Consider the following 13,505-nt stretch of genomic DNA (forward strand, 5'->3'; position numbering starts at 1 on the left):
CAAGGAGCCTGTTGGTATCTGTGGTAGATATCTGTGCAAGAAGCCTGACAAAATGTTTCAATGATTGAGAAAGGAGATGGGAGTTATTTTCTTCTGTTTGGGCAGAAGTAGATATTGTAGGTAAGAAGAGGGACCAAGAGGGACAAAAATTATCCTAAATTCCCCCAACCTTGTTATTTTGGGTATGTTAAATGATAGGAGCTTGTGAAGTTGGGTATCAGTGGTATGTTGAGCACATGATTCTACTGGGACATTCTTTGGCAGAGAAAATTAAAATACTGCTCTTTAAATAAAACGGAGTCTCCAAAATAAAGAGCTCATTTCCCCCAAGACATTATTGACTGTTGACATTGACAGGCACATGAAATTTGCTCACATATTTGTTGGGTAAGTCAGGGGGTGAATGGCATGCTCTTGCCAATTACTGGCAGTATATAAGGGTCCAAGTGTAGTAGGGACTACACTTCACCCCACATCCACTTGCAACCCACCTGAATCCTCTTCTCCTGACAACATGTGTTGCAACTATGGGAACTCCTGTTGCTATGGCTGTGGAAGCGGCTATGGCTCAGGATGTGGCTATGGCTATGGCTCCCGTTGTGGCTGTGGCTATGGCTCCTGTTGTGGCTGTGGCTATGGCTCAGGATGGGGCTGTGGAAAAGGCTCCTGCTGTGGCTGTGGATATGGCTATGGCTCTGGCTGCTGTGGCTACCTGCCGTTTTGCTACAGAAGATGCTATTCTTCTTGCTGCTAGGCCTTCGCTCTCCAAGCCCCATTTGCTTCTGAAATGGCACCACCAAAGCAACAGCTGAAGCAAGAATCTGTACCCCAAGAATTCTACATCCAGGAAATTGCATGCTTGACAGAGGCTTTGACCCCCAGTGAGCGTTTCTGAGGATGGGATCTTAAGGCTCCAGGCTGTGTGATATCATCCTAGTTTTGCCTAAATATTGGTCTTTGTTCCCTTAATCTGGATTCTGTGTTAGGACTGTGCCAGGGATCCTACCATCCCACAGTTGGGCAGAAAACTTATTCTCAATAAAATCATTCTTTGCTTCTAACAAATCTCTGTGTTCTTGCTTATGATTTATTCCTTTTTCTTTTCTTTCTTTCTTCCTTTGGTGTTAGGACCCCTTTGAATATTGGGCTGACAATACCTTTTATGAACCTGGGATTCTTCCTTGTAATATTACAAGCCTTTCTTGTCATATGTGCATCGGAGATAATGTTTTCTCCTATTTCTTGCATCCTTCATGCTCAGGCACTCACAACCCAACAGAAATTACAAAGTATTTCAGAACTGTGCCCTGGAAATTGCACTGTGTTCAGAATGAAGCCGGCGGTCAGTGGGAGGAGGAGAAGGGATGACACCCATATAGGAGGCTGTGACAGAAGCCCAAGGGAGAGGAGGCGTGGTCTGAGTGCTGAATGGATGGATGAATGGCATGAGAGATAGGGTTTCCTGGATTTATGAGAAATTAGAAGCATGTTCAGGCGATGCATGAAGAACTAAGGTAAAGATAAGGTAGAAGAAAATGTGGCATTCTACCATGTGCATTTTGATGCAAGTGCACATGTATTTGCTTGCATATGTTGGGTTTAAGGAAATTGATATAAGTCATTTAATTTACAAATAGTTTTGAATGTTTTGAGGGGAGCTCTTCTGGACATAGAAGCAAAATTGTAGACAAGTTCCTGCCCTTAGAGTGTTTATATTCTAAAATGTGATACCAAAAAATAAGGATTAAGTAAGATGCATTTAGACAGATAATTGCTATGGAAAGAATAAAGCAACTTCCTGGGGAAGAGACTGAAGGTTGGAGTATTGGAGAAATAGTTCAGGGAGTTATTTTGACATTTTGAGTCAAATGAACTGATACCTATTACAAGAAACATTGGAAAGGATGTTAGTTATGTGTAAAGGAAAAGAGAGGTTAATTATGTTTTGCATATGATTAGTGGCATCACAATTTTTTAAAATTTTATTTATTTATTTGACAGATAGGGATCACAAGTAGGCAGAGAGGCAGGCAGAGAGAGGAGGAAGCAGGCTCCCTGATGAGCAGAAAGCCCGATGCGGGGCTCGATCCCAGGACCCTGGGATCATGACCTGAGCCAAAGGCAGAGGCTTAACCCACTGAGCCACCCAGGGGCCCCGACATAACAATTTTTTACTGGAAATGAGCAAGTGGTTAACTAGTGGTTAATGGTGTGCCCTAGGGTCTTAATTGGGGTAGAGATAAGAATGGGATGAAAAGCCCAGTCTGCTATCTGAGTTTAAGAGCCTACCATTTTGTGGGTTCGAGTTCAGAGTTCCTTCCTCATGTGAGGAAGATCTCTACAGATCTCTGACATTGTATCCTACTACATAGAATGTCTTTTCAGGCTCAGTTTCCATGGACAGTGAAAAATGACTCACTCCCTCAAATCCATGACAAGGGTCACTGCACAAATGCTGAATCTGAGGTCCCTGGAGCTACGAGCCTCCACCCGACTGCCAACTGCAAGAGAGATGGCTCTGCCGTCAAAGTCTGCCCTCAAGTGACATTATGCCCATGTTATTGTGTTCTAGTGATGAAGAAATAGTTCTTTTAAGAATTGGAGAGTTTTCACAGGTGCAATATATGTAAGTCTGATCCGAATACTGACTGTGCTCTGGATAAATCTGAGGCGGGGAGATCCCACAAAGAATGGAAGGGAAATTGAATAATTACAATTTGTTGAAAGTCTACTCATGTTTCATTATGTTCAATGTGTTTGAATTCTTTCTGAAAGGGAAGAATATCATCAATTAGGCATGACTATCATAATTTATATGTCCAGTACAGGACCAAACATTTATAAGGCATAGAAAGTAATTTGTACATCTGGATAAACATCTTTGTAATCTCACAGATATCTTCCAAATGTGAAATCTGTGACTCTTTTAGTCAAAGAACGTTTGAGACTTTCAGCTTGAATGAAATGAGAACATCGTGATAATGTATCCAAATATCTTATGGCTTCTAAGGGGCACACTGACCCTTGAACATATATTTGTTTTAATGCATCTTTTTTTTTTTTTTTTAACTCAGAACTAAGTGGTGATTCAGGGATGCAAAGAATAAGAGATTTTTTTTTCTGCATCATGGACCAGTACCCAGAGATCTGAATGGAAACCCTCTAGATATAATGTAGTATGGAATGAAACTTTTACAATAGTCTATGGGTATTGTGATTGGACTAGGGTGTTTAAAAAGTAACGGGTCTGTTCTAGGGAACTTGTGCATTAGAGTTTAGAGTTGAATTCCTTTTTTTTTAAAAAAATATTTTTTAATATATTAGTCATAGAGAGAGAAAGTAAGCACAAACAGGGGGAGCAGTAGGCAGAGGGAGAAGCAGGCTCTCTGCAGAGCAGGGAGTGCCTGATGCCAGACTCAATCCCAGGACCCTGGGATCAGGACCTGAGCCAGAGGCAGACGCTTAACCAGCTGAGCCACCCAGGTGTCTCTAGAGTTTTGAATTTCAAGAATGACAGAAAAGTAGAGAAAATAAAGGCGAAGAGCAAGTATAGTGGAATGTATTTTTCTTTAAGCTACTTGTAGGGATGAAATATGGCAGAGTGATCAGATACACAAGTGACCAACAGTAGAGAAACTAGTAGGATGTATTATTAACTGAAGGAAAGATGTCGAATTATGAAAGTTCTCAGAAAAAGAATTCAGTAGATTTATGAAATCCGTGTTGAAGGCTTTCAATAAAGGACTGGATGGCACTCATTTCACTTCTGTTGAAATTTGAGTGTGGAATAATAGAAGGAATGATCTTCCTGAGTTTAGACTCCCTTGCAACTTGGATTTCATAACTATTACAATAAAAAAGTAATTTAAGTCTTGGGATCTGCCTGTTTCAGAAAACAGTGATTTAGGTAAAACCTAGACAACCATGATAAGCAAAAACACCACAAAAACCCCCCCAAATCATGACACCTTTCTTCCTTCCCTTCTGCCATCCTGCCTTCCTTCCTCTCTTTATTTCTCCTTTTTCTTTCTCTCTTTTTCTCTTTTTCTTTCTGGTAGGTGTTGGAAGGGTTGAATGTTTCCTTACCTGAGAAGAAAGGAAATATTTGGAATTAGACACCAGTAAGGCAAGAAGCTAATTTATTGATGTGAGGCTACACACCAAGGTTTCTAGATATCCACAATATTGATGTTTCAAATCAGATGTTGCAATGTTCGGGGCTGTTTTTTTCTGTCCTGAAAATAGCATCTTCCCTCATTTCTCCCACAAGGACCCAAAGATATCTACAATAGTCATCTGGGTTCAAAAAGCCTGATAGGAAGTTGTAATGATTCTAGTTTGAAAATGGGAATATTTCCCCCCCCCCCCTGTGGGCAGAGGTAGATGTTTTAGGAAGATTAGAGATCAAGAGTGGCAAAATTTTCCTAAAATCCCCCAACCTTGTTATATCAGGTATATTAAACAATGAGAGGTTGTAAAGTTGGGTATCAGTGGTATGTAGAACACATGATTCTACTGAGACAATTCTTTGACAGAGAAAATTAAATGGTGCTCTTTAAATAAAGTGGGAGAAAAATAAATAGAAGAGGAGATTCCAATTAATGAGCTCACTTTTCCAAAGACATTAAGATTTTTGACAGTGACTGTCACATGAAAGTTGCTTACATACTTGTTGGGTAAGTCAGAGGGTGAATGGTATGCTCTTGCCAATTACTGGCAGTATAAAAGGGTCCAAGTGTAGTAGGGACCACACTTCACCACACATCCACTTGCAACCCACCTGAATCCTCTTCTCCTGACAACATGTGTTGCAACTACGGGAACTCCTGCGGCTATGGCTGCGGATGCGGCTATGGCTGTGGCTATGGCTCAGGCTATGGCTGTGGCTATGGCTCAGGCTGTGGCTGTGGCTATGGCACCCGTTGTGGCTGGGGCTACGGCTCAGGCTGTGGCTGTGGCTACGGCTCAGGATGTGGCTGTGGCTATGGCTCCCGTTGTGGCTGTGGCTATGGCTCAGGCTGCGGCTGTGGCTATGGCTCAGGATGGGGCTGTGGCTGTGGCTCAGGATGGGGCTGTGGCTGTGGCTCAGGATGGGGCTGTGGAAAAGGCTCCTGCTGTGGCTGTGGATATGGCTCTGGCTCTGGCTGCTGTGGCTACTGGCCATTTTGCTACAGAAGATGTTATTCTTCTTGCTGCTAGACCATCACTCTCCAAGCCCCATTTGCTTCTGAAATGATACCACCAAAGCAAGAGCTGAAGCAAGAATCCATACCTCAAGAATTCTACATTCAGAAAATTGCATGCTTGACAGAGGCTTTGACCCCCAGTGATCTCTTGTGAGGATGGGATCTTGAGGCTCTAGGCTGTGTGGTATCATCTGACTATTTCCCAGATGTTGTTCTTTGTTCCTTTAATCTGGATTCTGTGTTGGGACTCTCCCAGAGATCCTAACATCCCACAGTTGGACAAAAAACTCATTCTCAATAAAAGTGGTTCTTTGCTTCTAACAAATCTCTGTGTTCTTGCTTGTGAATTACTCCTTTTTTTGAGGTGTTATGACCTCTCTTGAAAATTGGGCTGACAATATATTTCATGAACCTGGGGGCTCTTTCTTGATATAACACAAGAATTACTTCTCATCATGCATCAGAGGTAGTGTCTTCTCTACTTATTTCTTGTATCCCTCATGCTTCAGTATTAACAACCAAACAGAAATTACAGTGTTTTGGAACTGTGTTCTGGAAAAAACACTGAGTCTAAAATGGAGTTGGAGGGGAAAGTGGAGGAGGGAGGACACCTATTCAGGAGGTTGTGACAGAAGCCCAAGGGAGATGAGGTGTGGTCTGAGAGCTGAATGGATGGATAAATGGCATGGGAGAGAGAGTTTCCAGGATTAATGAGAAATTAGAAGCAGACTCAGGTGACACATGAACAACTAAGGGAATGATAAGCTAGAGGAAAAATGTCATATCATATCATGTGCATTTGGCTGGAAGTATATGTATATTTGTTTGCATACACTGAGTTTGAAGAAATTGAATTAAGCCATTTGTTTGACAAATAGTTTTGAATGTTTTTGTAAGGGAACTGTCCTACACACTGAAGATACCATAGCAGAATTGTAGACCACTGTCTTGCTCTAAGAGTGCTTGCATTCTAAAAGATAATAATAATTTGTTCTTTGGGTGTTGAGTTTGCTAAGTTCTTTATAGATTTTGGACACTAGCCCTTTATCTGATATGTCATTTGCAAATATCTTCTCCCATTTGTCAGTTGTCTTTTGGTTTTGTTCACTGTTTCCTTTGCTGTGCAAAAGCTTTTGATCTTGATAAAATCCCAAAAGTTCATTTTTGCCCTTGCTTCCCTTGCCTTTGGTGATGTTCCTAGGAAGATGTTGCTGCGGCTGAGATCGAAGAGGTTGCTGCCTGTGTTCTCCTCGAGGATTTTGATGGATTCCTTTCTCACATTGAGATCCTTCATCCATTTTGAGTCTATTTTCGTGTGTGGTGTAAGGAAATGATCCAATTTCATTTTTCTGCATGTGGCTGTCCAATTTTCCCAACACCATTTATTGAAGAGGCTGTCTTTTTTCCATTGGACATTCTTTCCTGCTTTGTCGAAGATGAGTTGACCATAGAGTTGAGGGTCTATTTCTGGGCTCTCTATTCTAATCCAATCAAGAAATGGGCAGAGGACATGAACAGACATTTCTGCAAAGAAGACATCCAGATGGCCAACAGACACATGAAAAAGTGCTCCATATCACTCGGCATCAGGGAAATACAAATCAAAACCACCATGAGATATCATCTCACACCAGTCAGAATGGCTAAAATTAACAAGTCAGGAAATGACAGATGCTGGCGAGGATGCGGAGAAAGGGGAACCCTCCTCCACTGTTGGTGGGAATGCAAGCTGGTGCAACCACTCTGGAAAACAGCATGGAGGTTCCTCAAAATGTTGAAAATAGAACTACCCTATGACCCAGCAATTGCACTGCTGGGTATTTACCCTAAAGGTACAAACGTAGTGATCCGAAGGGGCACGTGCACCCGAATGTTTATAGCAGCAATGTCTACGATAGCCAAACTATGGAAAGAACCTAGATGTCCATCAACAGACGAATGGATAAAGAAGATGTGGTATATATACACAATGGAATACTATGCAGCCATCAAAAGAAATGAAATCTTGCCATTTGCGACGACGTGGATGGAACTAGAGGGTATCATGCTTAGCGAAATAAGTCAATCGGAGAAAGACAACTATCATATGATCTCCCTGATATGAGGGAGAGGAGATGCAACATGGGGGGTCGAGGGGGTAGGAGAAGAGTAAATGAAACAAGATGGGATTGGGAGGGAGACAAACCATAAGTGACTCTTAATCTCACAAAACAAACTGAGGGTTGATTGGGGGAGGGGGGTTGGGAGAGGGGCTGGGGTTATGGATATTGGGGAGGGTATGTGCTATGGTGAGTGTTGTGAAGTGTGTAAACCTGGCGATTCGCAGACCTGTACCCCTGGGGATAAAAATATATGTTTATAAAGCTGTAAAAAAAAAAAAAGAAAAAAGAAAAAAAAAGATAATAATAATAAAAAGAATAAATTAAGATACATTTAGACAGATAACTGCTATAAAAGGAATAAAGCAGCTTTCTGGGGAAGAGAGTAAAGGTTATAGTATTGGAAAGAGAGTTCAGAGAGGTATTTTGGCATTTTGATTCTAATGAACTGATGCCTGTTACAAGAAACACTGGAAACTATGATAGTAATTGTTACTATCATATCACCTCAAGGGAAGCAAGGGCAAAAATGAACTATTGGGATTTTATCAAGATCAAAAGCTTTTGCACAGTGAAGGAAACAGTTAACAAAACCAAAAGACAACTGACAGAATGGGAGAAGATATTTGCAAATGACATATCAGATAAAGGGCTAGTGTCCAAAATCTATAAAGAACTTAGCAAACTCAACACCCAAAGAACAAATAATCCAATCAAGAAATGGGCAGAGGACATGAACAGACATTTCTGCAAAGAAGACATCCAGATGGCCAACAGACACATGAAAAAGTGCTCCATATCACTCGGCATCAGGGAAATACAAATCAAAACCACCATGAGATATCATCTCACACCAGTCAGAATGGCTAAAATTAACAAGTCAGGAAATGACAGATGCTGGCGAGGATGCGGAGAAAGGGGAACCCTCCTACACTGTTGGTCGGAATGCAAGCTGGTGCAACCACTCTGGAAAACAGCATGGAGGTTCCTCAAAATGTTGAAAATAGAACTACCCTATGACCCAGCAATTGCACTGCTGGGTATTTACCCTAAAGGTACAAACGTAGTGATCCGAAGGGGCACGTGCACCCGAATGTTTATAGCAGCAATGTCTACAATAGCCAAACTATGGAAAGAACCTAGATGTCCATCAACAGACGAATGGATAAAGAAGATGTGGTATATATACACAATGGAATACTATGCAGCCATCAAAAGAAATGAAATCTTGCCATTTGCGACGATGTGGATGGAACTAGAGGGTATCATGCTTAGCGAAATAAGTCAATCGGAGAAAGACAACTATCATATGATCTCCCTGATATGAGGGAGAGGAGATGCAACATGGGGGTTAAGGGGGTAGGAGAAGAATAAATGAAACAAGATGGGATTGGGAGGGAGACAAACCATAAGTGACTCTTAATCTCACAAAACAAACTGAGGGTTGATTGGGGGAGGGGGGTTGGGAGAGGGGGTGGGGTTATGGATATTGGGGAGGGTATGTGCTATGGTGAGTGCTGTTAAGTGTGTAAACCTGGCGATTCACAGACCTGTACCCCTGGGGATAAAAATATATGTTTATTAAAAAAAAAATTTAAAAAAGTTTTTATCTTTTTACAATTTTTTTTAGCGAAGAAGTGATAATAGTTAAGTTTTAGTTATAGTATATTGAAAAGTGAATGGGTAAGGAAGAGTGAAGATTGAAAATAATTTATTCTTTCATGTTACATGAGGTGGAAGTATAGAGAGTGGTCCAATGGAAATGATGATTCATTCTCCCTAGAGTTTTTTAAAACATAGAACTCATCCTTAAACATTAGATACATACTTTTAATTAAAAATTTTATGCCCTGGAATATGCATGAAATAGGTCTTCAAAATTCTTGTAAAATTAATTGCACTGTTCAGCCACTGTCTGGAAAAAGATTCAATGGAATGATGAGGGTAAAATGGTCATGTCAACGATGTTTTTAGAAAGAAAGCAGGTGACATGAAATGTGGAGGGGTCATGGAGTTTGCCAGAATGGAGCCAATGTTGAATATAGTTTAGTGGAAAGAACCGTGAAATTGGGGCAGTCATATCTAGAAGGCAACCAAGAGTCTGAGGCCCTAATTCTGACACGGGGTTGTAGGGCCAGATGTTTTACCCTATATTGACTAAAACTGGAGATGTCTAGAAAAGTTACTATCATTTCTACTTAAATGGTGACTTACAGAATGTTATGAAGATTGTACTCTCACTGGGCAGATTGCGGGTGCTGAGGGACAGCTCTAGTACCACAGTGTGGTGCTTAAGAAAGGTAATGGAGCAGGTTTGAGAGGGGCTAATTTGTCTGCTATGGCTCCAAGGTGAGATCACAAAATTTCTATCCAGATGACCGAAGTGTACAATATTGGTAATTTTAATGAGTGTGAATATTTTGCATTTGAGAAATTGGAGGAAAAAATAGTTCATGAAAAAAAAATTTATGGGTCTTGTCATAGCTTTTATGTTATAGGGGGAATTGAAACAATTCAACTTTATGCCTAAATAACTCATAGTCCTTGGGCAAGACTTAACTATCCTCAGCCTCCCTTTTCTCACCTGGAATGTGTATAAGAACAAACACCACAATTTCCTACTTTATGTTTTTTTTGTCAGCATCAGATGAAGTGATAAAGATGAGTATATCCCAAAAGCTATGGAAGGAAATATAAATGTAATTAATAATTATTTTTATTATTATTTTTTCTTATAGGACATCCTATACATTAAATTAACAATTTTTACAGGTGGATGAAATCTCATAGGCTGTCATTCAACAGTTAGTGAGTTTCCTAGTTCTTTAGATTCCCACAAAATAAAGACAAAGCTACTGGCCTTAAATAACTCACAATTGACTGAGGAAATCAGATAATTAAAACAGAATGTGTTAATATAACATTCAGTACCACAATAGAAGTAGGCTATGGAAGAACAGGGGAATTATGCCTAATACTTGTTACCAATGTCCAGGATCACTTCCTATAAAAGACGTAGTCTAAACTGTGGTTCATGATCCTGGGTTTATCCATTTTATTCTTCGCATGTTAATCAGCACTCACATACTCACCAACACACAAGGGCATGTACTCACACACACACACACACACACACACAGCACTCAAAAATCTGCTTTTTGAAAAGTGAAATGGGGGAAATCAAAGGGGGAGATGAATCATGAGAGACTGTGGACTCTGAGAAACAAACTGAGGGTTTTAGAGGGGAGGGTGGTGGGGGTTTGGATAAGTCTGGTGGTGGGTATTAAGGAGGGCACGGATTGCATGGAGCACTGGGTGTGGTGCATAAACAGTGAATCTTGGAACGCTGAAAAAAATAAAATAAAATTTAAAAAAAGGCTTTTTAGTGGGAAAATGATAATGGTGAAAAATGGGTTGGAAGGAGAGGCAAGACTGGTTAAATGGTGCTAGATTTGGTTGGTGGCATAGATATTGAAAAGGAACAGATGAGCATCAGGGATTTTGTGAAGGAAGAACCTTAAGACCTTAGACATCAGCAGTGAAGAATTGAGAGAAAATTCTAGAGAAGGTAATATCTAAAAAGTATGCATGCCTTCTTAGCACTTAGGACTGTAGCAAATTCAGGGTGGTATATACAGTTATATATCTGAAAAACTGACGTTGCAAAATCAATAAGACTAGTATTGCAGATGTGCTCTGTGTCTTTCTGGAGAGACTAATCAGGGTGGGGTGAATGGATGACCACAACATACAAATTTCTCAACACAAGAGCTCTTTCTATGTGATGCTATGTGAAACAAGAGTGATTTGTACATTAGGTGCTCTATACCCAGGCAGGATCACCTATTACTAGGGTTATTTTTAGGGGAGGGGTGGAATTCACCAGTTTTACATATCCATTTCCTGTTCTAGGATGCTATAGTTTAGGAATGGATTTGAGCTTTGAAGCCTGATTTTGAAAATAGTGATGCTGATACCAGGAAAATATAGAACCAGAAACTTTTATGTTGCTGTATCTAGGAGGAGAGGTCAGGTATAATGTTTCGGATTGAGAAATCTTATTTTCATTGGGGATGTAGAAAGACTGTCAGAACTAGAGTCAAGATTCAACCACTCATGGTTAAATAAATTTAATGTTCTTAGTAGCCCTTGAATCTTGATAGAAATTGCAGGCTTGAGAAGAGGAAGGACACAAGAAGATGAGTGGATAGATTATTCTCCTTGAAGATATAGAACCATATTTTATGAATTAAAGGAATGAGTATTCTCAATCATCAGACATTTGTTGAGCTTCTAATAAAGGACATCTCATTATGTGCTATGAACAGAGAACTAAAATATTCATCCCTGCTTTCTAAAAGTGTGGTAAAGACACACACACATATAAACTCACAAGCTACAAAGATCAGAATACTGCTATAATATAATTATAACAAGGGTGTTTGGGAAATACAGAGGAAAAATCCAAAAGAGAGGCCAAGACTAAGAATAAACAAAGAAGGGTCAGGCATATTTCTGAAAGAGAGACAAACTTCTAGCTGAAATATGAACGATGGATAGAAGTTGGTCCATTATAAGGGGAAATAGTCGCTGGACAGGGAAAAAACCTGTAATACATTTCAGAAAGTGTCTATACCCTGGGACCTTATTGCAATAGATATCATCACACCTGGAGGAAACATAATTACTATTTGGGCTAAAGGAATAAATTCTCAGGCATGTGTAGGATGAATTCTAAGTTGACCACTGATGACATGCACCCCTGTATCCTTCCCTTCCTTCAGTGAGAGCAGGGCTCATAATTTGCCTCTTACCTTGGCAAAGATGATGGTATATCATTCCTGTGGTTATGTTATGTTTGGGGTTGGTGGATAAAACTCAAGATAGATAAATTTGAATTTTAGATGAAAACCAGGATAACTTTTTAGTATAAATAAATATGTTTCATGATAAATCTGGCAAGTCTAGTTAAGTTATACAGAGAGAGACTTCTTAGATGACCTGATTGATACCTTGATATCAGCCATATCAGGAGGCCCTGAACAGAGATCCCAGTTAGGCTGAACTTGGACTCCTAAACCACTCAGACTGGAAACAATAAATAGATATTTTTCTAAGATGCTATTTTTCTGCGATAATTTACACAAGTTTCCTCTATTATTCTCTAAATTACCTGGTAAGAGGTGTGGTTGACTTGGGTGACCTGTCTATCATTTCTACATATCGATAGAGACTAGAAGGCATCCATACCCATGGGTATCAAGGATAGACCCCTCTGGAGAGAAAGTGAATGAAAGGGTGGGAGGCAGTAGCAGACATACTTGATGAGATTGGCTTGTGAACACAACACTGAAATAAATTTTATCTAGGACCCAAAGTGACACTGGAAATAATGAGAGACTCTGAAGCATGTGGGGATTGTATAACACAGTAATTTTCCAATGAAATGCATACCATAAGAAACAGTAAACTCCTTGTTTGTTATAGCAAGTGTTCAAGACTCCAGTGATTAGAAAGGGAGACAAAGAGGAACAAACACTTGATCTTCATAATGTATTAGCTATGGGAATTTTACTTAATTTCCTAACTTCTTTGTGTTCCAATTTCCATATTAGAAGTTATCTACCTCTTTCATATTTTTATTGGGATAAAATAGGAAACTTGAGATTTGCAAAAGTTTCCACAGTCTTATCAGAAAGGGTATCTGTGTGTATGTGTGCTCTGGTTTAACTAAATGAACACCTAGAGTTGATAAAGATTTATAGATGAATGGCTCTGAGGTAAAAATATATTATCAGAATGTCATATTCATGGCTGTTTGGATTAATAGGAACTCCTTAACATGAGATGTTTCTGTACAGGGCAGCATTGAGTTCCATTGGATTCCCCTATGAAGTAATTAGTGATTAGTAAGCTAGTCAAGGTAATTAGTTAAGTTCGTTTTAATAGTCACATTTCCAAACAGAAACTTTGCTTCCCTCCACAGAATCTTGTTCCATAAAATATATCTTTGGAATCATGTGCTCAGATGATTGGGTAGTTGATGGAAACTTTCTTTACAAGCTTGTAATTGGCTCAAGACAATGCCTGGGTGACAAACAAACAAACAAACAAACATGGTTTTCTTTTTTTTTTAAAGATTTTATTTATTTATTTGACAGAGAGAGATCACAAGTAGACGGAGAGGCAGGCAGAGAGAGAGAGAGAGGGAAGCAGGCTT

General features: G+C 39.8%; 2 protein-coding genes across 2 annotated transcripts; both read left to right on the forward strand.

Annotated features, from left to right (window-relative positions):
• Positions 1–514: 514 nt before the first annotated feature.
• On the forward strand, positions 515–754 carry LOC125108623 (keratin-associated protein 6-2-like). Its single transcript, XM_047744758.1, has one exon. The coding sequence runs from the start codon at positions 515–517 to the stop codon at positions 752–754; it is 240 nt and encodes a 79-aa protein (XP_047600714.1).
• Positions 755–4,774: 4,020 nt separating this feature from the next.
• Positions 4,775–5,479, forward strand: LOC125102736 (keratin-associated protein 21-1-like). The gene has a single exon (XM_047734605.1). It carries the CDS (start codon positions 4,804–4,806, stop codon positions 5,197–5,199), a length of 396 nt encoding a protein of 131 aa, XP_047590561.1. The 5' UTR covers positions 4,775–4,803; the 3' UTR covers positions 5,200–5,479.
• Positions 5,480–13,505: the final 8,026 nt, after the last annotated feature.

The sequence above is a fragment of the Lutra lutra genome, chromosome 1, assembly GCF_902655055.1.
Source record: "Lutra lutra chromosome 1, mLutLut1.2, whole genome shotgun sequence".
Classification (NCBI taxonomy): Eukaryota; Metazoa; Chordata; class Mammalia; order Carnivora; family Mustelidae; genus Lutra; species Lutra lutra.